This window comes from Hylobates moloch, unplaced genomic scaffold (assembly GCF_009828535.3).
Source record: "Hylobates moloch isolate HMO894 unplaced genomic scaffold, HMol_V3 SCAFFOLD_20, whole genome shotgun sequence".
Lineage (NCBI taxonomy): Eukaryota > Metazoa > Chordata > Mammalia > Primates > Hylobatidae > Hylobates > Hylobates moloch.
This window is the reverse complement of record NW_026652295.1, coordinates 34,930,841-34,955,996: the sequence shown is the minus strand read 5'-3', so window position 1 is coordinate 34,955,996 and position 25,156 is coordinate 34,930,841. Positions and strand designations below refer to the sequence as shown.

Genomic DNA, 25,156 nt, shown 5'->3' with positions numbered 1-25,156 from the left:
ATTAAGTATTTTTGAGGGCAGTGGGGGTTCTTTCTGAATTCCCGAAATCAGTGTCTGCCCACTCTGAAATCAGAGAGATGTGAGACAGCACCTGTTTCTGGAGGGGTCACTGCCTCTGTTTTAGAGAAGAGGGGATTCTGCCCTTGGAAGCCCACCTTCAAAACACCCCTTAAGAGGTGCCAACAGAGGTTTTCATGTGCCCCCTCTGCCCCTGCCAGATGTGGATGAGTGTGTGGAGGGGACTGACAACTGCCACATCGATGCTATCTGCCAGAACACCCCGAGGTCATACAAGTGCATCTGCAAGTCTGGCTACACAGGGGATGGCAAACACTGCAAAGGTGAGGCTGGGAGGGCACCTGGAGGAGAGGGACCTGTGGAAGAGGGCAAACCAGTGCCACCGCCCTCAGTTGGCCACTCTCCATCACACCAAGGCTAGAAATTCCACTGGTCAAGTGGTGGGGGCGGGGGGGGGGTGTGAGGGGGGCAACTGCATCTTCCCAGAGAGGGTGCCATTTTCTAACTTGCACAAAGGCACCATGCAGGCTAGCAGAGGCCCTGGTGGGGACAGTTCACAGCCCACAACCTGGCTGGGGTAGGAGCATGAAAATCATAAGACTAAGTCCTGAGGTTCCCTGACATTGGAACCTTTATCTTTAGACCCTTACACCATATCCACAATGGATGGGAACAAAGTGTGCTTCAGAGGAAGTGCATAATGTAAACACATCTTCCCCTCATAATTAAATCAATGCAAATTAAAGTAGCCTTGAGATATTAAATTTATGAGCTTCAGTGTTGGTGAGACTTTAGTGGACAGGGTACACTTGTTAATTCCTAGTTGCATTATAAATTGAAAAGTAATTTTGTAATACCTACCAGGAGTCTTAAAAGGTATTTCCTTTGATCCAGGAATTTTACTCTTGGGGACTTATTCAAAGAAACAAAATAATACGTGGGAGAAGATATTCTTTGATGCATTATCTATGATGGTAAAATAAATGAAAGAAATCTAAATCTCTAACAACAGAGAAAAAAGAATCGAAAAATAATATTCTGCAACCATGTACAATGGTAATTAGAAAGACTGGATGGAGACCTGAAAATGTTTATGACTTAGGTTTAAATGAAAACACAAAAATGCTAAATGGCTTATAGGCTATGAACATAACTATGTAAACACAACCATAAGGCTGAGTCTGGGGGTGGACAGTGGGTTCGCAGGTGGGTTCAGCCGTCTCAGCTTCTCTTTGCCCACAGACGTGGATGAGTGCGAGCGAGAGGATAATGCAGGTTGTGTGCATGACTGTGTCAACATCCCTGGCAATTACCGGTGTACCTGCTATGATGGATTCCACCTGGCACATGATGGACACAACTGTTTGGGTAAGCAAAGGAGTGGGGATTTGGTGGAGGGATGTCTTGTGGAGAAAGAGATCTTTTCAGCATTTCCTATTTCCCAGGGAAGGAGGAGAGAGTGATCAAAAACAGCTACATTCACAAGAGAATAAAGTCATCCTCCCCTTTGAGACTGGCCACTTCGGATGAAAAATCCTGCTGGATGAAAAACATTAGAGGAGAAGCTGCTATGAAATGCTCCTAGGGCAAGGGCCAGGAGATGGGAATAGTGGGTTTAGCCAGTGGTGAGGCATGGTAGGAAGCTGATTTGGCTCCACACAGATATCTTGGTTCTGCTGCTTACTAGCCTTGGGTCTTGGGCAAATCAGCCAATCTCTAGAAATCTCAGCTTTCTCCTCTCTAAAATGGAGGTGGGACCAGGTGTGGTAGCTCACACCTATAATCCCAGCACTTTGGGAGGCCAAGGTAGAGGGACTGCTCGAGCCCAGGAGTTCAAGACAGGCCTGGGCAACATAGTGAGACCATGTCTCTACAAAAAATAATAATAATAATAATTAGTCAGTCGTGATGGTGCATACCTGTAGTCCCAGCTACTTGGGAGCTCTTCCTTGGCTTGAGCCCAGGAAGTCAAGGCTGCAGTTAGCTGTGACTGTGTCACTGCACTCCAGACCAAGCAATCCTATCTCAAAAAATAACAATAAAATAGAATGGGGTGGTAATAACCCACTTGAAGGCTGCTGTGCGGATCACCACAAGACAACATATGAAAAGAGCCCTGTACAATCCTTAGCACATGATAGGAGCTCAGTAATGGGAAGAATGTTTTTTGATGATGATGACAGTGCATCCCTATGCCCCAGGGAGCCTCTGACCCTTACAGGCTTGTTTTCTCCCAGTTCTTCCTGCAATCTCCAGTCTCACCCTCTCCTCACTGATCTCCTTTGTCCCAGGAGCTGGATCAGAGATAAGAGAAGCTCTAAGGAACTGAACTCAACTTTGGTCTCTGTCATTTTGGAAAATTACTGGGACCAAGTCAGACTCTTCCCCAAGTAGAAAATCTGAAGCTCATAGCAGAAAAGGATTTAAAATTTGAACCCAGGGCCTTCTCCCAAATTTCTTCGCCCTGTAGCCACAACAGAAAACAGGCACTAGAAGCATAAAGGACCAGGAAAGGAAGAGAAACAAAAGGAATGATGCCCAGAAAAGCAGGCTGGGCTAGTCCCCACCCACCAATTGACCAAACAGATGAATTCTCTGAAGTCCTATTGGCTGAGAAGAGCCTCCTTACTGCAGAGCTGCCTCCAAACCTAGTCATAACCCATCACTGGACCCAGGCTATAGGTTTCTACACCCAACCCAGGCCTCCAAACCCTGATATCTGCTGGGCCCTTAATCCCAGCCCTGGTCACCTCTCCTACCATTTTAGCTTCCAGGGAAGGGCCTCATATCTGCCCAGTCACCCTTGAGGGCCTCTTATGGAACTCCTTGGGGAAGGGAAGCTGTGGCACTTAGACCAGCACAGTGAGTTGCCTACAGGACATGAACATAAGCTTTTGAGTTCTTTGGCTGCCTTTGACTTTTCTAGGCCCCTGATTCTCACCACATCCCATTTCCCTGTAAGTGTTTTGGGGAGAACCAACCAGAGGCACAAGAGAATGATTAGGTATAGAAAGGGTCAAGGAACAAAGATTACCTAGGGTTAGGGTTCAAAGTCTCAATACTACCTTTGGCTCTTAGGGGAATTTTGAGAAAGTTGTCCATGCTCTGGGCCTTAGCTTCCCCACTGAGAATTGGAGGAAAGAGCTTGGCTAGAGTAGCAAAGCCACAAGGTTAGATAGTAAGGGAGCAGACAGAAGGATGGCATGTAGAATGTGGCAAGAGCAGGAAGACAGGGATGGGGAGAAGTCAAGAGAATAGCAAAAGATAGGGTAGAGACAGGAGCAAAGCACAGGAAAGTACACCTTAGCTCTTCCAACAGGTGTATCTCTCAGGCAGGAGCCAGCTGGATCTGGGCCTCTCTGCCCTGGCCAGAAGGGGAAGAGAAGGTTGCAGGATCTCAGCAGAGAGGATGGGAAGAGAGGGGCAGATGAAGCCCTCAGGAGCCCAGATTCTAGCTGCTCCATTTGAAAACCAATCTACGTGATGCCTCCTGGGCCAAGGCAAACTGAGAAGGGCCATGGACTTGGGAGGGCAGTAGCTAGCATAGAGATGGAGTCAAGGTGTTGAATTGGGGGCCCCAGGGTGAGCTTGGCTCTAGAACCTAGGGGTGGTGATTTGGGGGTGAGAGCCTACTGTTCTCCCTGCCCCCCACCCCCACCATCTAGGGTGTGGCCTGGCAGCTCTCCCCAGATCCCTCCCCGCCAAGTTGTCAGACTTTGTTTTGTTAAACCAAAATAGGAGAAAGGCTAGGGAATATGGCAGCAAGCCCAGGCACAGGGGGAGGGGAGGAAGGACAGGGCAGTGGCCTGTCCACAGAAATGGTCCCTGCTCCACAAGGAGTTGAGGCTCAGCTGCCTTTCCCCACCCTGCCCCTCCAACCTCAGCACCATGGCCATAGCTCTGCCTGCACCCAGAGCCACTTCCCAGGTTCCTACATTCCCTGGCTGCTCGTTGCAACCAGCTGCGACCCCCAGTTACCTGTCCAACCAATGTGACCAATCTCCATCCTTACCTTCATCACTGTTCCTCTTGCTCTGGCTTCTTTCCTGGTGTCCTCTGTCCTCATACCCAGTTTACACAGGTGAGGGAAAGGGAGGCATGGCTTCACCTAGGTGACATCTGAGGTTCAAAGGTCCCCTTTTCCCCCACTTGCTTAGCTTCCCAGCTCTGCCCTCAGGGCAGCCTTTTTACACTTAGTGGAATATTAGCTGACAAGGGTGTGAGGACTTCCTGGCTTAAGGCTGGGCTTAGGGGGTAGTAGTTCTTAAGACTGCCTTTGGTGCTGAAGTCTTGGGATACACCCTGGACCCTGCCTGGACCCCGCCTGGACCCCATGGCCCCACCGACTATCTATCCTGCACAGATGTGGACGAGTGTGCCGAGGGCAACGGCGGCTGTCAGCAGAGCTGCGTCAACATGATGGGCAGCTATGAGTGCCACTGCCGGGAAGGCTTCTTCCTCAGCGACAACCAGCATACCTGTATCCAGCGGCCAGAAGGTCAGCCCATGACCTGGGATGGCCCCATCCCTGCACTCCCCAGGCTTCTCTTCCCAGCTGTCCCTCAACAGCCCCTAAGTCTCACCCTCCGTTCTCAACTCAGCTAGCTCCTCCTCCTCTTGTCCTTCAACTCAATCACACCCTAAAGGATCTAGGAACAGACACCCTGTTAGGGCAAAATCTGGGGAAATTACTTTGAGGTTGGGGTCAATATGGGATTAAGGCTACTATGGAGTATCCTCTGTGTCCAGACCTGAGGTAGATGTTGTCCCTAATTGTAGGTGGCTGAGATTCTCTAAGCTGCTGCCTATCTGAGAGGGCCTCACCATACCTTTTTCCTTGGATTGGCATGGGAGGGTCAGGCAGGAATAATGGGTTTATATTGGCTGTTTCTATGACTCACACCCCCCACTCCCACTAGACTGTGACATCCCTGAGGGCAGGGACTATGTCTAACTCATTGTTGTATCCCCAGCACCTAACATACTGCCCCGCATGTAGTGAGAGTTTAATAAATATTTGTTGAATAAAACTGCATAGTAAATATCTATACCAATTACCCTCCACTCTCATTGTAGATCTGATTGCTACTGATCTTCTTCCCAGTTTGACTGTAAGCTCTTTGAGGGGAGTGATCACACCTTGTATTTTTCTAGGACTTTCCTAAATCCACCCCATCTCCAGCACAGTGCTGGACACTTATTATACACAATTTTTTCATTGTTTGAAAGAGACAGTGATCATTCATTGGGATGAGTATCAATAGCTAGCTAGTAATACATCGTTCAGAACAGCTCTGAGCTCTGCTCACGAGCACCCAGGTCTGTGGGGAAGACAGGAGGCCTGGGACAAGGAGAGTCAGTCCCTTGTTGAATTCAACCTCAGTGGAATTCTCCCAGTTCCCTAGGTCCCCAGTTGCCCCTTGTAGTTCTTCTCTTCTAGACATCCAGGGGTACACAGCATTCACCCCCCTTTCTTCTCTTTTAGAAGGAATGAATTGCATGAACAAGAACCACGGCTGTGCCCACATTTGCCGGGAGACACCCAAGGGGGGTATTGCCTGTGAATGCCGTCCTGGCTTTGAGCTTACCAAGAACCAACGGGACTGTAAATGTGAGATAATTGGGATGGCAGGTGGGGCAGTGGGGTCGGGGGTGAAAACAAAGAGGAGGGGTATAGGGCTTCAGGAGCATGAGGACAGGGCTGGGAGGAAAAGGGAGTATGGGGGAGGCAACTAGGCAAGGGGGCCAGTACCCACATTGTGGAAAACTGTGGACCCAGGGAGGAGCAAGCTGACAGGGCCCTGTCCTCTCTGTGCACAGTGACGTGCAACTATGGTAACGGCGGCTGCCAGCACACGTGCGATGACACAGAGCAGGGTCCCCGGTGCGGCTGCCATATCAAGTTTGTGCTCCATACCGACGGGAAGACATGCATCGGTGGGTGAGGCCAGGGGAGAACTCAGTCCACTTGAGATGGGGGTGGGGGTGGGACCCCTTGGGAACCAGGGAAGCAGAGGAGTGCATGGGGCCCAGGTGCTGGGCACGGAGGGACTGGTGAGGGAGTTAAGACCCAGAAAATGCCAGGTCTAGTAAGGGACAACTCTAAGAGAGACTGAAGGGCTCCCCGGCCCTCTTCCCCTCCCCAACCCAGTGGTTTTACCACCCTGTTCCAGGAGCCTCATCACCCTCTTCATCCCAGGACAAAGTGTTGCCAAACTGGGAATAATTAGCAGAGTTGCTTATTGACCAAGGCTGTAGTTGAGAAGTGAGAAGAGATCTGGGGAAATGCATCTGCTTAGGCCTGACCAGAGGCCCTTAGTTGACTAGTGTGATAAGAGAGGAATTATCAAAGCCCAGTGTCCCCACTCTGCAACAGAGGGTGGGACAGAGTGCTCCTTCCTGGAATAACCATCCCTGAACTGACTGACAGATGGGGTTTCCTGGCTCCAGGTATCTTTTTCCTCTTTATTCTTTCTCTCCTCACTCTCCTCCTGCAACTCCCCTTTCTACTCACCTTACCCTACCCCCCATTTCCTTCTCTCTCCTCCAGATGCCAGTGGTACTCCCTCTCAGCTCCATCAGCAACCCTCTTTCTTCCTCACCAACTCCAGCCTTCCATCTCTTACCTTGATTTGAGGCCCTCTTAATACCCGGATCCCTCTTCCTGAATTCTTAGGCCTTATCTCACATATTTTCAGGTACCCTAGATGAGTTTAATTTCTTAAAGTTAATTCCTAATTCCTTTAGCCTTTAGGTCTTTAGTGCTGAGAAGGATGATGGAACAAGGTTTCCCCTTGGAGAAGTGGGAAATGAAAGAGGTTTGGCTGACAGAAAGGCTGTGTCTTTAGCCAGGCAGGGCATGAGCTTGCTGTGTGGGCATAAGTGTTTATGAGTGACTGTTCATCTGGTGGGCTGCGGCATGCTGAGGATGGGGGTGTGTGAACCCAGTCACTGTGTATGAAGTTATGTATGTCAGAGACATGACATTAACTGAAGAACTAGACTCTCCAGAGACCTGTCCGTTTCACTGCAGGAATAGGAACTGGAGCGCAGATGATGCTTTTACAGGGCTCCCTCAGGCACTTGCTCCAGAGACTTGCACATCCAGTTCTAAAGTCCCTATATAATTAAAATCTCCCCTGCCACGTTTCCCTCTGAATTAACTCTTCAAAGACCCCAGAACATTTTTAGGCTCTTCTCATTGCCTTCTTTGGGCTGGTATGTTTCAGCTCCTTTCATTTTTTACTCATAGGTCTAACTATTTTGCTTTTCAAACCTCCCACCACCTCCTGGACACATTCACACATCCCCAGTCTCTTGAAAGAAATTGTTTGCAGTCCCCAAAGAAAAGATGCATGAGTCAGGGGCCAGGGATATGAAGGTCTGATCCCTCTCTGATTTATTTCTGTTCAAAGTTCCAGACACGGTTGCTTCTGAAAACACCCTTACTGAGCTTGGGCTCTTCTCTAACTCAAGACCTACTTCACCACTGGGCCATGGCCACATGAGGCAGAAAAGAGCAAATGGGGCTATTCTGGGGTTTACAGCTATATTCTTTCCTAGTTCCTCTTCCTCTTCTCCAACAGAACTTATTTTACCTTGTCCTATATCTAATTTTTCTGGCCATCCCTGGTAAGAGGAAACATCATTGCCTGGGGCCATCAGGACATTCAGATTTGGTGGGAAGACTGAGAAGGCAGTATAGTTTAGCAGAAACAGTGGCACCCTTTGGGATTTGGGATTTTGTGGTTAGTAAGACTTGAGGGTGCATCCCAGCTTAGGCTTGAGCATGCTCTGTGGTATTGGGCCCATGGTTGGCTGCCCCTTTCTGAGACTTTCAGTTTTTCAGTCACTTGCGGGGAGCTTGGCATCTTTGGGGATACCACCAGACAGGATAAGGATGAGGAGTGAAGCTGTCATAAGGGTCCCAGGGCTCATCATTTGGGGCTAGTGGTTTGGGCTGGCAGTGGGGAGGAGAGGGTGGGGAGGGGTCCAGGGCCCAGAGGGCCACAGTGGCTTCTGCCCAGCACCTAAACAGCTTTTTTACAATGTCAAACAGGGGAAAGGCGGCTAGAGCAGCACATCCCCACTCAAGCCGTTTCTAATGGTAAATATGTCTGCTATCTCCGCTTGCTCTCACTGGCTTGCTGAGGGAAGGGCTAACCCGCTGGGGCTCCCACTAACTGCATGCCCACTGGGCCCAGCCTGACTGGGCCCCAACTTGCCAGCAGGGCTATCCTGGCAGCCTGGGCAGTGGGCCCATTGGATGACAAGAAACCTGAGTCCCTAAGAGCTGGCCCAGGAGCTTTCATGTTGGTCTCGTCTTTGTTCCTGTCACTCTCCTTCTGCCCTTCCTCTTCTGCTGTCTCCTCCCACACCCACCTTCTAACACCCCACCCCACTCCCAGCCATCTGCTCCCCACCCCCCTCTACCCAGCCAGCCTCATCTTCCCCATCATGCCCACTGTGCCACCTGAGATAGGGGTGCGATAGGGTTAGATGCCATCCCCTCCTTGGGGCTTCTTTCTTGGGTTCTTACCCACACTAGTTCACAGTCCCAGCATCACTCACCATTCTCTCCCACCATAATGGTTAAGAGCATGGCATGTGTGTTCAGGCAGACCTGAGTTTGAATCCTGGCTCTGCTACTTTCTAACTGTATGACCTCAGGCAAGCTACTTTCCTCTCTGATCCTCAGTTTACTTTTCTATAAAATAACAGTCTTCCCTTAGGGTTGTAACGCTTGAGATAGTGCATGTAGAGCATCTACCTGGCAAGTGCCTGGCACAGCATAAGCACAGAGTAACTTGTGGTTTTAATGTTGTGACCTAGAGAGCAAAGGGGTGAGACTATATGGTCCTGCTGCCCCACCCTGCTCTCGAGAATGCCATCCTGCAGAGGTGGGCAACTATGCCCAGCTTTCTGTTCAGCCTGGGATAGACATTGTGCCAGCTCTGCTATTCCATATCCTACATCCTTCAGAAGCTACCTGGCCTTGGCATAAGATCTCTGTGCCCCTCCCCCTGATCCTGGGCTTAGCGGACCTCTTCTTATGCTAAGAGCACTCTTAAGGGGGTGGCTAGGCTTGGAACCTGAACTCAGCATTCCCTACTAGGTTCCTCCCATGGTCTTAGAGAGCCTCAGGAGAGACTAAAGTGGAAATGGCACAGAGGATATCCCACTCCAGGTTGGGCTGTTCCACACATGGGCATTTGAGGGACCAGGGCATGGCCAGGGACCCACGGAGTTAGGCTTCTTTTGGAACCCTGGCCTACCTGTTCTCATTGGTGACAAGAGTTGGGCTTGAGTGTGGGGAATCAGAGACTCATGAAGATGACAGTACATCCAGTACTGGTCTTATTCAATTCCCTTGATTCTGAGAACCATTCTTCTATCTTCCCTAGTGGAGGTCTTGGAATTCTTTCTCTCTAATGGGAGAATTCTAGTCACCCCAAGAGGACAGTCCACACCACCTCCACAGTCTCTGTATCAGGGGCCTTCACTGTTTGAACTAATGGCTTTTCCTTGGACACATCTGACTTTCCCAAGCTACCATTTAAACCTGTTTTTCTCCTGCTCTGAATTCAGAAAATAGGGAGAGTGACCCATCCACACTCCTCCTACTCTGACCTTTTAGTGAAAGGGAAAACTTACCAGTTAAGAGGGAGCAGCATAAGAGACTTAGCCAAAATAAGGATTTAGGTCTTATCTAGCTCTGAGGTTCTCTAACTCTTTCACTAACCTTTTTATACCTTTCCTTCTCCTCTGGATTCTTCTCTTTCTTTTGCTTCTCCCCTCTCCTATACAACATCTCCCCATTAGCAAAGTAAAACAACAAAACAGCCAGCTTATCTCCATCTAGAACTAAAAGGAGGGTTTGGGAGGAGTTGAAGGTAGATTAACCCAGTATGTGCTACCTCCTCTAAGGATGAGCAGTCAGTCGGTCCTGGAAGTGGGATCTTTCTTAAGACAGCTAGGCAGCGGGGAAGGGGAAGATAAATTGATGGGTATCGTTCAGTTGCCTTAGGAATGGCCAGGCTCATTCTTTCCAATCCACTTACAATAAGATTGTCCCACCACAATCCCCACCCACTGACCAAAGACATAGTGGAAAGAGGAAGAAACTCTTATCTGTCCCTTCTGGTTCCCTGGCGGCCAGAACCACCCTCACTTAGCTCCCATCCCTCCCTACTGCCCCCCGCCCCACCTCCTCCACCCCCTCGGCACATTCCTGCCTGACAGCTCTGGCTTGTACCTGCCTCACTGCTGTCCACCTTGTTTCAATCAAGTAGGGGGCAGGGAAGTGGACTGCTTGGCTGTACTTGTGAGGGGATGGGGGTTGGGAGTGATGGGAGGAAAGGGGCCGGGAGCCTCCCTCGGCTTAATGCTCCTTCTAAAGCACAGAGAGGCAGCTGAGGCCTTGCCTCGGGCCTCTGTGGTCTCCACTACCCTCAGAGTTTGGGACTCCTCCAGGCTTGTAACCTCGTTACCATCCCCCCCACCTCCCTCCTAAACAGAGACCTGTGCTGTCAACAACGGGGGCTGTGACAGTAAGTGCCATGATGCAGCGACTGGTGTCCACTGCACCTGCCCTGTGGGCTTCATGCTGCAGCCAGATAGGAAGACGTGCAAAGGTAAGGACTTTGAGAGGACAGAAGCAGAGTGACCTTTGGTAAGGGGCTGAGGTTGGGACCAGAGATAGGGTGCCTATTAGGGAATAACACCTCCTCAACCTCTTTCTTATGAAGAACCCAGGACATAGCTAAGGGTTGTCTCCTATCTGCCTGTTCCATCTCAGTTCAAGGGACAGAGAAGTCCAGCCAGTTCCTTAGTGCCCCCTTCCCCTACCCCACCTTGTTTCCCTACTCTCATTCCTATCCCCCATGGGTCTCTAACCCTCTTAGTTAATGGACATGCGATTCACATTTGCTTCTGGGTCTGGAAGGATATTTGAGCCCTGACTTTGTGTGTGCATGAGGTCACAGGTGTGTTCCATAACCTTCTTACCCCACATTCCTCAGACCTTCCCAGTGGGCTCTGGGGAAATGATGTCTACCCCTCAAAAGGCTGTACTGGTCAAAGGGAGAGTAGGATACTAGTTAGGAGGACTGAAGCTGGAGCCTGGCCACTTGGGTTCAGATCCCAGCCTTGTCTCCTACCAGCTCTGTGATCCTGGACAAGTCACTTAATGTCTCTGTGCTTCAGTTTTCCATAGTGCTCACCTCATACTGTGTTGTGATTAAAAGAGTTATTATATAAAAAGTACTTAGAACAGTGCTTAGCAAATGGAAACACTTTGTGTTAACTGTTATTACAGTATAGTTACCCACATTATGCATTCTGTTTCCCTTCCTTTTAATTAGCCAGGTCTGAGGGAGAATGGGGGGAAAGGGTGGAGGAAAAAGGAAGGGTAGCCATACTGAAAATGATGATTCATTAGGTCTATATCCCCTGGTCACAAGGAGTGGGGACTAGGAGGACTGGGCTCGTTCTTTGTGTCTTTTGGCTCAACAGCTGCGAGAGGAGGGGGGAGGCTAGGGCAGCAGGTCAGCCAGCCAGAGTTGAGAGGTTTCCTGCTGGGAAGAACTGTTGACAGGTATGGTAAGAGTGAAGTGGAAGGCTGCCCTCCCTGCCCCCTCCCCCAACCAGGGGCGAGTAGCCTGGGTCCTGTCTGCCACCAGCTTGGAGAACTTGACCTCAGGAAGGAAGCCATTCACCAGCCCCCCTTTCCCTTACTAGTGCTGAAAGCTGCCTCAGGCCTGAGTCTCTCCAGATCTCTCCCAGTCCAGCCCCCTGCCTGGCCCCCAGCCCTCCCCCATCAGCTACCCAGCCTCACTGGCTCTCCTGGAGGTCCTCCCTGCCTGGCCTCTTTCCCAGCTCCTCCTCCTCCCTAAAGGGCTGCCCGTTTTCAGTGAGTCCCTTTTGACCCTCCACCTCTCCTTGCCCCGCATCCCCCCAACCCCCCCGTCCTGAGGGACAGGAAAGAGATAACCCTACCCACCAGCCTTTCAGGGAATGGCCATCAGCTGGAGACTAAGGGCTAGCCTGTTAGGTCAAATGCCCACCTGCCCCTCCTCTAGGTAATTCCCTGAGGGCCTGTTCCTAGTTTTGGTTCCAATTTGTCCCCTTATAAGAACACTCAATCCCAGAAGAGAGGGTGTTACTAATGGCCACAGATCCCCTGAACAGGGAAGAAACAGAGACAGGAAAGAGAAAGAGAGAGAGAGAGAAAGACAGGACAGAGAAAGAGAAAGACAGAGAGAGAGAGATCAAGAGGCAGGCCCAGGACTCCTTGATTTTTGTATGTCTCTGTCAGTGAGGGAGGGATCTTTCTCCTTGTTTGTTCTCAGCCTTTGATAGTATCTTTTATCCTGTTTTGTCCTCCTTCTTCAGATATAGATGAGTGCCGCTTAAACAATGGAGGCTGTGACCACATTTGCCGCAACACAGTGGGCAGCTTCGAATGCAGTTGCAAGAAAGGCTATAAGCTTCTCATCAATGAGAGGAACTGCCAGGGTGAGCAGACTCAGGCAAAGGTGAAAGCCTTAGGAGAGGTTCTTGTGGGAGAGCTTCAAGGAGGCCAGAGGGCTAAAGTCTTAGAAACTCAATAGATATCACGCAGAGTCTCTATAGGCAGTGTCATCCTGCAAATTAGCAAATGGTACTCCTTCCCCTCAGCGGACTAGCTCCATATCAAAGCACTCAGCTTGGCAAGGACTAAGGGATGGATTTCACCCCAATTCATATCCTTGGCAGAGTGAGCTCTGACCTAAAGGCACCAGATCTTGCAGTTCCTGATTCTAAGGACTCCAAATAGAGGGGGCAGAGAAGATGGATTTGCATTGTTAAATCACTGGTCCTAGAGCTAGGACATGAATAGGGACTCTTCAGTTCAAGGGGGAAAGCCAAGGCCCCTCACTTGGGTCCTTCACCTGAGCAAGGGTCAAGTGCTCCAAGACGGATTCAGTGGCTTGAATCTTTGCTCTTCCAGATATAGACGAGTGTTCCTTTGATCGAACCTGTGACCACATATGTGTCAACACACCAGGAAGCTTCCAGTGTCTCTGCCATCATGGCTACCTGTTGTATGGTGTCACCCACTGTGGGGGTAAGCTAGTAAGCTTGCACGCCCAGCCACCCTGGCCCCCTCACCTCTTCACCCTCCAATTGAACAGGTCCCTGTGTTGGCTTGTGGCTATGGGCAATCCCTGGGTGCACGCACCATGTCTGCATCCACTGTGACAAAACAAGAGGAATTAAGACAGCTTTTGAAGAACTGGGAGACTGGGGAAACGGCATCCTGCCTCCAAAATTCCTATCTCCCATTCCTATAGCTGTCCCTGAACCCCCACTCTCAGCTCCCAAATGACAGTCTCACTGGTTGGAAGGAGTGGAAGGCTTTAAAAAGCTTGTTGGCTTGGCCCCTTCTCAATCATTCCTTTGGGGACAGAGATAATTGGAGGAGGTTTGAGCTCTTCTCAGGCCAGTAGTCATCTTACAGTGCCTAGAATGCCTTTTTAACTTTTTTAAATTGTAAGAATATTTGTTTATTTATTTATTTATTTATTTATTTATTTTTTTGAGATGGAGTCTCGCTCTGTCACCCAGGCTGGAGTGCAGTGGTGCAATCTCGGCCCACTGCAAGCTCCGCCTCCCGGGTTCACGCCATTCTCCTGCCTCAGCCTCTCCGAGTAGCTGGGACTACAGGCGCCCACCACCATGCCCGGCTAATTTTTTGTATTTTTAGTAGAGACGGGGTTTCACCGTGGTCTCAATCTCCTGACCTCGTGATCCGCCCGCCTCGGCCTCCCAAAGTGCTGGGATTACAAGCGTGAGCCACCGCGCCTGGCCAATTGTAAGAATATTTAACATGAGATCTACCCTCTTAAGTTTTTAAGTGTACACTACAGTATTTATGCCTATGTTACCTATAGGCACATTGTTGTACAGTAGATCTCTCGAACTTATTCATTTTGCATAACGCAGGGTACCTGAAAATCTAACCAAAGGCCCTCACTCACTGCCTACTCTCTGGCTCCTCCTCCAACTCCATCGTTGTTTTTCTGTCTCCCTACTCCTTCCCCCAGATGTGGATGAATGCAGCATCAACCGGGGAGGTTGCCGCTTTGGCTGCATCAATACTCCTGGCAGCTACCAGTGTACCTGCCCAGCAGGCCAGGGTCGGCTGCACTGGAATGGCAAAGATTGCACAGGTGGGCAGTGCCCTCTGCTGGCCAAAGATGACACTGCCGTTTCAGAGGGCAGTTGGGGTTCTGGAAAGCATAGAGTATCATGTTGGGGAAAGGTGTGAGGTGGGAAAGGGTGGAGAATGTAGCCATTTTGAGTTAAAGACATGAAATTTGTAGTAAACAATCCCATCGTCAGTCTCCATGGGTACAACAATAGTTATGCAAGTAGCTGATTCCTCCAAATTACCCAATAGAGGGAGAGGGTGGGAAAGGAATGTACTCATTTGCTCAGGCCTCTCTCCCCTTCCTAGAGCCACTGAAGTGTCAGGGCAGTCCTGGGGCCTCGAAAGCCATGCTCAGCTGCAACCGGTCTGGCAAGAAGGACACCTGTGCCCTGACCTGTCCCTCTAGGGCCCGATTTTTGCCAGGTACATGGGAGGAGGGTGCTGGAGAGCTTTGGAGGAGAAAAGAGGAAGGACTGGCTGTTCAGGCAGCTCCTTTGTTCCCCTTGGATTCCTCCAGCCAGCGGGGGTTGGGAAGGCAGGTCAGAACTGTGACAGGCTCCTTCTCTCAGAGTCTGAGAATGGCTTCACGGTGAGCTGTGGGACCCCCAGCCCCAGGGCTGCTCCAGCCCGAGCTGGCCACAATGGGAACAGCACGAACTCCAACCACTGCCATGGTGAGCACCAGCCCAGAAGCCCTGTTCCCACCCTACTCTCTTACATTAATCCCTTATTTTTGTTCTTCATCAATCCCCTGGCCTTCCTTTCTCCTGGATCCTCTTTTTTTGCCCTGTAATTCTCCAGCCCTGCTCCCTCACTCCCTCTGCCCTAACATCTGATCCCCTTGACTTTCATAATCTCACTCCCCTAGCCAAGCCCCTGGCTTATTGCCCAACTTCTCAACATCCCCCACGGCACCCCTGACCTCCATGGGCATCCCACACTGTGCTGAGTTTCTACCATCCCTCTAGAGGCTGCAGTGCTGTCCATTAAACAACGGGCCTCCTTCAAGATCAAGGATGCCAAATGCCGTTTGCACCTGCGAAACAAAGGCAAAACAGAGGAGGCTAGCAGAATCACAGGGCCAGGTTTGGACTGGGGACCCCATTCCAATTGGCTGTCTGGCCATTAAACCCTCCTTACCCCTCAGCTCCTCTGCTTCCAAAAACCCACCAGCACCCTGAACTCTAGGCAGAGCAGAGGAAAAAGCAGCTGTAGGCATAGCACCCAAGGAAGTCCCAGAATATTCCCCTCCACCAACTAATTAGGACCCTAGACTAAAACAGGATTGAGAGATAGTTACAGTCAGAGATCTGGGGAGGTCTGTCTGGGCTGGGAGTGAGAACTTTCCAGAGGATGTCCCTGGGGTTGACAAGGCCTCTCTCCCAGGTGGTGCCCCCTGCTCTGAATGCCAGGTCACCTTCATCCACCTTAAGTGTGACTCCTCTCGGAAGGGCAAGGGCCGACGGGCCCGAACCCCTCCAGGCAAAGAAGTCACAAGGCTCACCCTGGAACTGGAGGCAGAGGTCAGAGCCGAAGAAACCACAGGTGGGACTGGGGACACTGTTGGGAGGAGGACTGGAAGGGGAGGGCAGAGGTGAGGAAACCACAGGTCTCAGCAGCAAAAGGAAGGGATGGAGCCTGTACTAGGGTCAGACCCTGCCTGGTGCCAAGCCTAAAAGCTAGTCCCTCTTACCATGCCCCTCCTAGCTCCCAGCTTTGCTCCCCTGCCCTCCTGCTCACAGCAACTCTTTCTCCTCCTCCCTGATACACACGGCCATCCACCACCAGCCAGCTGTGGGCTGCCCTGCCTCCGACAGCGAATGGAACGGCGGCTGAAAGGATCCCTGAAGATGCTCAGAAAGTCCATTAACCAGGACCGCTTCCTGCTGCGCCTGGCAGGCCTTGATTATGAGCTGGCCCACAAGCCGGGCCTGGTAGCCAGGGAGCGAGCAGAGCCGATGGAGTCCTGTAGGCCCGGGCAGCACCGTGCTGGGACCAAGTGTGGTAAGGGAGCTTACTGGGGAGCAGGGATGTAGGAAAGACCCAGTTTGGGCCTGACTCAGAGCAGGACCCTTTGTGGCCTCAGTTGCATTTCTCAAATTATGAGGCAGCCAGGATGCTCCTGCCCGCTGTCCTCCCTTCCTTGGTCCCAGGCTGAAATCTAGAAGGATGCCAGGTGGGGCCGGCAATCCTCCTGCACACGGCTTTGACCCTCCTATCCCCCCAAGTAGGATTGTGTTTGTTCCCTGACAAATTGTGTTTGTTCCCTCCTATCCCCCCAATCCCCAAGTAGGATTGTGTTTGTTCCCTGACAGAGATTCTCCCTGAATCGGGGGTTGTCGGGGGGAGTGGGAAGGGGAGTCCCAGGCCTGGGTGGTGGGAAATGGGGGGTGGGTGGCTAGCGCGGCCGACTCTCCCTCAGTCAGCTGCCCGCAGGGAACATATTACCACGGCCAGACGGAGCAGTGTGTGCCATGCCCAGCGGGCACCTTCCAGGAGAGAGAAGGGCAGCTCTCCTGCGACCTTTGCCCTGGGAGTGATGCCCACGGGCCTCTTGGAGCCACCAACGTCACCACGTGTGCAGGTGCCAGGGGAACAAACAATACAGAGTGGGGTAGGGTGGGCACTGGGATGCCCATGGGCATGGGATTTCCCAAAGGGCAGGCCCAGGCTCCAGGCCACTCTCTTAGTCAACATCTTGTTTGTATACCTTTGTCCCCTGAGATCGGGTGACCCCATGGGGATGACTCAGGACCATCCCCATCAGAGTTGGGCCCTTGATTCATTGCAGGTCAGTGCCCACCTGGCCAACACTCTGCAGATGGGTTCAGGCCCTGTCAGCCATGCCCACGTGGCACCTACCAACCTGAAGCAGGACGGACCCTATGCTTCCCTTGTGGTGGGGGCCTCACCACCAAGCATGAAGGGGCCATTTCCTTCCAAGACTGTGACACCAAAGGTGAGTAAGCTACTCACCTCCCTGGGGGATGCCCCAACCCCAACTACTCCCAAAAAACTCTCCAGTTTCCCAAAGTGGACACTGACCCACCATTTTCTCCAAACCAGTAATGGGCCCAGCTACTTGACCAACCATATCATCCTGCTTCCAGGACGCACCCTGCTCCTCCACTAGTCCCAAGCTTGGGAACTGAGAAATAATTAACAGTCCCACTTACCCCTCCACTTTGGAGAACTGGTGGCATATTCTCCTCCATATCCCAAATGAGTTTCTACATAGGTTTGGCACTGTGCTCAGCGTCTGAAAGAAAAGGATTGGCACTGTAGCCAACCACTCTGTAAACTCTGTTTTTCCATGGGCTTAAATTCTGGCATGAATGGGAAAGGTTGAGACCCTAGAAAGAACTTTGATGTATCTGATCTCCTGATTCTCCAAGATGAATGTATCCTGTCCATCCCATGCCCCGTAACTCCCACCTGCCTACCATCTTGATTCCTGCCCTTCTCCCTTGCCTACAGTCCAGTGCTCCCCAGGGCACTACTACAATACCAGCATCCATCGCTGCATTCGCTGTGCCATGGGCTCCTATCAGCCCGATTTCCGTCAGAACTTCTGCACCCGCTGTCCAGGAAACACAAGCACAGACTTTGATGGCTCTACCAGTGTGGCCCAATGCAAGAGTACGTGGCAAGCCAGGCTGTGGAAAAGGGAGGAGAAAAGCCTGGGAGCAGTGGACATCTAAAGGAGGGGTGTGAAACCAACAGGGAACAGGACTGGGGGGTGGAGGGGCAGGAAAACTCCACCTTCCACCTCTCCCCAACTCACTCAATCTCAAGGTCAGTTGCTCGGCTGGACCCTGTAACACCCTCTCCCTGAAGACAGGTAATGAGGAAGCAGAGACAGGGTGAAGTGAGAAGAGAAGGTACTAAAAGGGCAGGAAGGAAGATGGACTCAGAGCTTGGAAAATAATGATGAACTAGGATGCAGGCTTCCTATAAATGTCTGACCTCTACTTCAGAACTCTTCAATTCCCCCAGCGCACTTCCCCACTGACTTCCCTTCTCTTTCTTGTTTTATCCACTGGGGTTTGGCTGCAGATCGTCAGTGTGGTGGGGAGCTGGGTGAGTTCACTGGCTATATTGAGTCCCCCAACTACCCGGGCAACTACCCAGCCGGTGTGGAGTGCATCTGGAACATCAACCCCCCACCCAAGCGCAAGATCCTTATCGTGGTACCAGAGATCTTCCTGCCATCTGAGGATGAGTGTGGGGACGTCCTCGTCATGAGAAAGAACTGTGGGTGGCTTGCAGAGCTGGGCCAGGGAAGGGCAGTCCAAATCTGGTTAAGGCGGAGAGACAATGAGAGAGACTGATACAGGAAGAAGTTGGGCAGTGAAGTTAGGGATCTATGAGGGTGAAATAGTAAGAGGCCTTTAGGAAGGGAGAAGCTAACAAAGGAAAACAGCAATAACACGTTTGGTAGAAAACAGAGTTAAGAAAGCTAGCAGTGGGGCCGGGCACGGTGGCTCACACTTGTAATCCCAGCACTTTGGGAGGCCGAGGCGGGCGGATCACGAGGTCAGGAGATCGAGACCACGGTGAAACCCCGTCTCTACTAAAAATACAAAAAAAAAATTAGCCGGGCGTGGTGGCGGGCGCCTGTAGTCCCAGCTACTCGGAGAGGCTGAGGCAGGAGAATGGCGTGAACCCGGGAGGCGGAGCTTGCAGTGAGCCGAGATTGCACCACTGCACTCCAGCCTGGGCGACAGAGCGAGACTCCGTCTCAAAAAAAAAAAAAAGAAAGAAAGAAAGCTAGCAGTGGGGCTAGAACTCCAATGGCATTACATGTATCACTTTCCTATCCCAGCATTTTTGCCATTCCATTCATTTAAATGTCAAATTTATTACACTATGTGAGTGCCAGGTATCAAGGAGGAATTGTGGAATGAACCCAGTGGGCAGTGGGAGAGGGTGTGGGGTAGGGTGTATGTATGCGAAGGGGGAGCCTTTGTCAGAATGATTCTCTCTCTTGCCCCATACCCCCACCACCAGCTCTACAGCCCACGTTCTAGGAGGGCTTAGGTAGCCTGCCCTGCTGCTCTACTGACCTGCTGCTTGCCTTCCCAGCATCCCCATCCTCCATTACCACTTATGAGACCTGCCAGACCTACGAGCGTCCCATTGCCTTCACTGCCCGTTCCAGGAAGCTCTGGATCAACTTCAAGACAAGCGAGGCCAACAGCGCCCGTGGCTTCCAGATCCCCTATGTTACCTATGATGGTAAGCCAAGGAGGTGGGTGAGAAGGGGAGGTATGTAAGTTTTGAGAGGGAACCAGGAGAGCAGGAAGAGCTCCCGCCCCTGAGCCCCTCCCCTTGGTTGACTTTGCAGAGGACTATGAGCAGCTGGTAGAAGACATTGTGCGAGATGGCCGGCTCTATGCCTCTGAAAACCACCAGGAGATTTTAAAGGTGAATAAATATTAACAATAATGATAGCTAACATTTAATGAGCATGTAACAATATGTAGGCAATATGCTAAGTGCTTACATGAATATTCTTATTTGATAGACACGATAGCTCTATGAGGTAGGTGCTTTCTCCATTGCCTCTTTACAGATGGGAAAACTGGGGCATAGAGAGTTAAAGAACCTGCCCCATGGGAAAGCTGGGATTTGAGCCCAAGCCTATCCGACTGCAGCATCACCCACACTATATTACACCTTGGGGAAAACTTGGAAGAGAAAGGGAAAGTGAGGAGAAGAAATGTCCCTACCTCTTCCAAGAGACATAGGGAAAATGAAGTATAGAAAGATACATTTGCATAAGTCCCTTCCTTCCCCTATTCCCTCCCCAGGCCTCATTAAGCAGCAGCAGATCGGCTGGGCGCGGTGGCTCACGCCTGTCATCCCAGCACTTTGGGAGGCCTAGGCGGGTGGATCACATAAGGTCAGGAGTTTGAGACCAGCCTGGCCAACATGGTGAAACCTCGTCTTAATTTTGTAAAAATACAAAATTAGCCGGGTGCGGTGACAGGCGCCTATAATCCCAGCTACTCAGGAGGCTGAGACAGGAGAATCGCTTGCACCCAGGAGGTGCAGGTTGCAGTGAGCCAAGATGGCGCCATCGCACTCTGGCCTGGGTGACAAAAGTGAGACTCTGTCTCAAAAAAACAAACAAAAAAAGCAGCGGCAGATCTAGCACAGCTTTCTCAGAATCAATTTATGTACAGACTTCTTTTCAAGGAAAATAAATACTTCCAACATTGAAGAATGGACTAGATGCCCTGGGTCGGTGAATCCCAATTTGAGAAAATCTTCCTTAAGAAACTATAGTCTGGCTGGGCATGGTGGATCACGCCTGTAATCCCAGCACTTTGGGGAGCTGAGGCGGGTGGATTGCCTGAGGTCAGGAGTTCCGGACAAGCCTGGCCAACGTAGTGAAACCCCGTCTTTACTAAAAATACAAAAAAATAGCTGGGTGTGGTGGCGGGCGCCTGCAATCCCAGCTACTCAGGACCCTGAGGCAGGAGAATTGCTTGGACCAGGGAGGCAGAGGTTGCAGTGAGCTGATATCATGCCATTGCACTCCAGCCTGGGCAACAAGAGTTAGACTCAGTAAAAAAAAAAAAAAAAAAAAAAAAAAAAAGAAACTATAGTCATAGTCACAGAATTATCCTTCATAAATTATCACGGCAAAAAAGTTAGTATTAGCAAAATATTTTTATATTATCATCAAAATAAAAGCCTTGACAACAAAAATCACCTAGAACTTGCAGACTTCAAAGAATATACTTTTAACAATACTTTCCAAACATTTTTAAAGCATCTGAACCCTTATTTCAAATCAAATGTACTGTGGAATTCCAACACATAAAGCAGTGCAGCTGTTCTGATTAAAGTGGGGTAAGAGGCTGAAACCCCTACTTCTTATTTGAAAAATCCACTGACGCCATGGAAGGAGCACCAGCCTAGGAGCCAGAAGATCTGAGTTTTAATGCACAGTGCCTGGCACCTAGTAGGCTCTCCACATACCATGCTGCTGTTGCAGACAGGGTGGTCAGGAAAGGCCTCTAAGGAGAAGAGACCCAAATGAGGTAAAAGGGCTCCCCATTAGAAGATGAGGGAGGAGCATTCCAAGCTAAGGAGCATGGGAGCAATTTAGTGTGTTCAGGAACCTCGAGAAGGCCAGTGTGGCTCAGCAGAGGGAGCGAGAGTGGAGGTGGAAAGCAAGGCACAGATCACATTTAGCCTATGAGTGATAAAAGAAACCAGAGAAGAGTTTCAAACAGGAAAAAGATGAACTAATTAAAAACACAAAAAGTCACTCTGCCTGCTGTGGGGAGAAGAGTCTATGGAGGGACAAAGGTAGAAGCATGGAGACCAGTTAGGAGGCTACTACAGTACTCCAAGTCAGAGACAATGGTGGCTTGGGAAGATGATGAGAGTGGTCAGACCCAGACATATTTTGAAGGTAGAGTCAATAGGATTTGCTATACTTGTAAGCAAGAAAGAGGATTCAAGGATGGCTCCAAGGATTGGGGCCTAAGCAACAGAAGGATGGAGCTGCCATTGACTCAGTTGTGGAATTCCAGAATAAGGGCAAATGGTAGGAATGGGAATCCAGAGTTGCCCTCTGGATATATTCAGTGTAGGATGCCTAGTAGACATCAAGAAGGGCTGCTGAGTCATGGTGTTTCTCTTTCCCACCCCTGACACTGAGGCTGACATTGCTCCCTGCCATCCTTTGCAGGACAAGAAGCTCATCAAGGCCTTCTTTGAGGTGCTAGCCCACCCCCAGAACTACTTCAAGTACACAGAGAAACACAAGGAGATGCTGCCAAAATCCTTCATCAAGCTGCTCCGCTCCAAAGTTTCCAGCTTCCTGAGGCCCTACAAATAGTAATCCTAGGCTCAGAGACCCAATTTTTTTAAGCCCCCAGACTCCTTAGCCCTCAAAGCCGGCAGCCCCCTACCCTCAGACAAGGAACTCTCTCCTCTCTTTTTGGAGGGAAAAAAAAAATATCACTACACAGACCAGGCACTCTCCCTTTCTGTCTTTCTAGTTTCCTTTCCTTGTCTCTCTCTGCCTGCCTCTCTACTGTTTCCCCTTTTCTAACATACTCCCTAGAAAAGCCATTCAGTACTGGCTGTAGTCCCCCTGAGATGTAAAGAAACAGTACAGCCCCTTCCACTGCCCATTTTACCAGCTCACATTCCTGACCCCATCTGCTTGGAAGGGTGCTAGAGGCCCATGAAGGAAGTGGGTCTGGTGGGGAACGGGGAGGGGAAAGAAGGGCTTCTGCCATTATAGGGTTGTGCCTTGCTAGTCAGGAGCCAAAATGTCCCCTGGCTCTGCTCCCTAGGGTGATTCTAACAGCCCAGGGTCCTGCCAAAGAAGCCTTTGATTTACAGGCTTAATGCCAGCACCAGTCCTCTGGGGCACATGGTTTGAGCTCTGGACTTCCCACATGGCCAGCTTTCTTGTCTATACAGATCCTCTCTTTCTTTCCCCACGTCTGCCTGGGGTCTACTCCATAAGGGTTTACAAATGGCCCACAACACTGAGTTAGTGGACACCGGCTAAATGAGGAAGAGCAGCAGGCATTGTCATGTTGAATGCCCCGCTGTAGCTCCCTGAGAGAAAGACTGTAGCTCTGCAGGACAGAAACCAGGTTTTAAAGCATTGCCAAAAAAAACAAAACAGAAAGAAAAAATGTATCATCTAAAGGACTAGACACAGAGCAATTGGAAGTCAACTTCAAACACTAATCCCTTTTCTTACTTGTCTTCCCTGGCCCAGCCATCTCCTCAGCCCCATGTGATGCTCCCTGGGGGAGCCCTACTCCCCTTGCTACATGTTGTCCTTAAAGAAACATGGCTATTGACCTGAAGCCAGCCTAGGCCTTGCCCTACAGTTGTTTTTCCCTTGTAGCCCCAGCTGGCTTGTGGGCTTCACCAAAGAGGACCCCACTCTGCAGCCAGCCTGGAGCCACCTACCTCTGGCCTCAGGCTGCGGGCAGCAAAAGGAATGTGTGTGCACTTGGCGAGCCTCCTGCCCACCCTGTCCACACCTAATAAGTGCAATCGTTTTGAGTCTTTCTATGTTGTCTAGACAGAGGAGTTTTTGTTTTCTGGGTTTGTTTTTTGTTTTTGTTTCTTTTTCCTCTATTAGCAAAACCCTATTTATAGCTGCCCAAGAGAAAAGAGTGTATGTTTGGAGTGGAAGCAAATCGGTTTTGAATCTCATGAACCTTGAGTGCTGGAGCATCTGATCTGTCTCTATGCCACCACTGGCCACCTAGAGCCCTTGGCTGTGGTAATCCAGGGTAATTGCGCAGAGGCATCTGATGTGTAGGAAAATAATTCTGGGGATTTGATGGAGCAGGAAGGAGAGAGACCTATGTTTGCTAAACCAATCCTGCTATCCCTATGCCTCTCCATGGAGTCAGCGTGGACCTCATGATTGTAGAGGCCAATGGAACTGGTCAGTGATTCTCTTCCCCAAGTAGGGAAAACCTCCATCTTTTCCCTGTCTTCATCCTGTTATCCCCTGGTGTACACATGGAAGAGGACCAGGACATACCACCTGGGGATGGGCTGACTCAGGGTCCCGAGGCCAGAAACAAAGCTGTGGGAGCCAAGAATAAGACAGAAGGCATCAGATATTTGCCTGGCTCTGGTCACTTCCCTTTGAAGTTGACTTCAAGCTTAGCTTCCTCAACTACTGTTTTTCAGAAGGAAGAAAGAATCAAATGGAAGAAGAATCAAGTCCATGCCCAAGCCCAAAGCCTGCACACATTCTGCCCTTAATCCAACTGTTGCCTATAAAATTATTTTCTGTTTTCTCACTCTAGTTCCCCCAAAGCTGTAGTCCCAATCAATCAAAGGCTACCAACTGACTCCTCAGGTTCATTTCTTTTTTTTTTTTCTTTTTAACTCTCCTGGTAACTCACAGAACAGCTCAGGTTCATTTCTAGGTGACTGTGCTAGGCTACTGCTCCCCCAGGAGACTCAACACTAAATAAAGGAGTCTGAACCCCTGCCCTCCCATCAGTAGCATTCATCAGCCAAAACGGCCATAGCAGTAGGTAGCCAGTGACACAGCTAGATTCCCTGACAACCATTAGCCAACATCACGGCCCTTGTGGGTACAGTGTCTGGCTACCTTTGTCTTTCTGGGTCAAGGAGGGCCACTGTAAAGATGCAAAATGGCTGCTTCCAAACAAGGGAAATGGTCATTTAGTAGGAGTGTCTCTGTACTTCCCAGGAAGCACCATGAAAACTGTTTTAATCAACTTTGACTATCCTAATTCTCCACCAGAAGCTAGGATAACTTTCTTTTTTTTTTTTTTGAGATGGAGTCTCGCTCTGTCGCCCAGGCTGGAGTGTAATGGTGCTATCTCGGCCTACTGCCACCTTCGCCTCCCAGGCTCAAGCAATTCTGCCTCGGCCTCCCGAGTAGCTGGGATTACAGGCATGCGCCACTGCGCCCAGCTAATTTTTGTATTTTTAGTAGAGATGGGGTTTCACCATGTTGCCCGGGCTGGTGTTGAACTCTTGACCTCAGGTGATCCACCCGCCTCGGCCTCCCAAAGTGCTGGGATTACAGGCATGAGCCACCGCGCCCAGCCTAGGATAACTTTCTGATTCCTCTCTGCCAGCCGTTTTGCATCTCTTGGAAAGCCAAACGGTGACCATGCTTCTTAACTTATGCCTTCAGGATCTGGCTTCTCCTTTCTCCCTTCCTTTCCTGTCACACCATGCATACATACATACAAATACACATCCTCCAACCATTTATTCCATGGCTTAGGAGACCTGCAAATGAGTTCCACAGTATGGAAGGCATAGACCACTAGGCTTCTTAATTGATGTCAAGGCAGATCTTGGTGAGCAGGTAAAAACCTGCTATTGTCCACCAAGTTTAATTTAGGTCCTCCAAGGTGGAGGGGTAAGAACCCAGGCAAAGCTGCTGCTGAATCTATG

General features: G+C 50.4%; 2 protein-coding genes across 3 annotated transcripts in view; both read left to right on the top strand.

The window, feature by feature from the left end:
* SCUBE3 (signal peptide, CUB domain and EGF like domain containing 3) overlaps positions 1-22,410 on the top strand; it is a 35,790-nt gene extending 13,380 nt beyond the window's left edge. The window contains exons 2-22 of the mRNA XM_058432192.1: positions 219-341; positions 1,261-1,386; positions 4,382-4,516; positions 5,504-5,629; positions 5,839-5,955; positions 10,536-10,652; positions 12,412-12,534; positions 13,010-13,126; positions 14,106-14,231; positions 14,519-14,635; positions 14,782-14,886; positions 15,181-15,297; positions 15,599-15,757; positions 16,001-16,216; positions 16,635-16,796; positions 17,004-17,171; positions 17,690-17,851; positions 18,269-18,466; positions 19,298-19,450; positions 19,560-19,639; positions 21,921-22,410. Coding sequence (XP_058288175.1) covers positions 219-341; positions 1,261-1,386; positions 4,382-4,516; positions 5,504-5,629; positions 5,839-5,955; positions 10,536-10,652; positions 12,412-12,534; positions 13,010-13,126; positions 14,106-14,231; positions 14,519-14,635; positions 14,782-14,886; positions 15,181-15,297; positions 15,599-15,757; positions 16,001-16,216; positions 16,635-16,796; positions 17,004-17,171; positions 17,690-17,851; positions 18,269-18,466; positions 19,298-19,450; positions 19,560-19,639; positions 21,921-22,070 — 2,897 coding nt within the window. The 3' untranslated portion in view covers positions 22,071-22,410. The remainder of the gene's footprint in view (positions 1-218; positions 342-1,260; positions 1,387-4,381; positions 4,517-5,503; positions 5,630-5,838; positions 5,956-10,535; positions 10,653-12,411; positions 12,535-13,009; positions 13,127-14,105; positions 14,232-14,518; positions 14,636-14,781; positions 14,887-15,180; positions 15,298-15,598; positions 15,758-16,000; positions 16,217-16,634; positions 16,797-17,003; positions 17,172-17,689; positions 17,852-18,268; positions 18,467-19,297; positions 19,451-19,559; positions 19,640-21,920) is intronic.
* The window catches only part of ETV7 (ETS variant transcription factor 7), a 123,187-nt gene that overhangs the window by 66,850 nt on the left and 31,181 nt on the right, over positions 1-25,156 (top strand). The window lies entirely within an intron of this gene.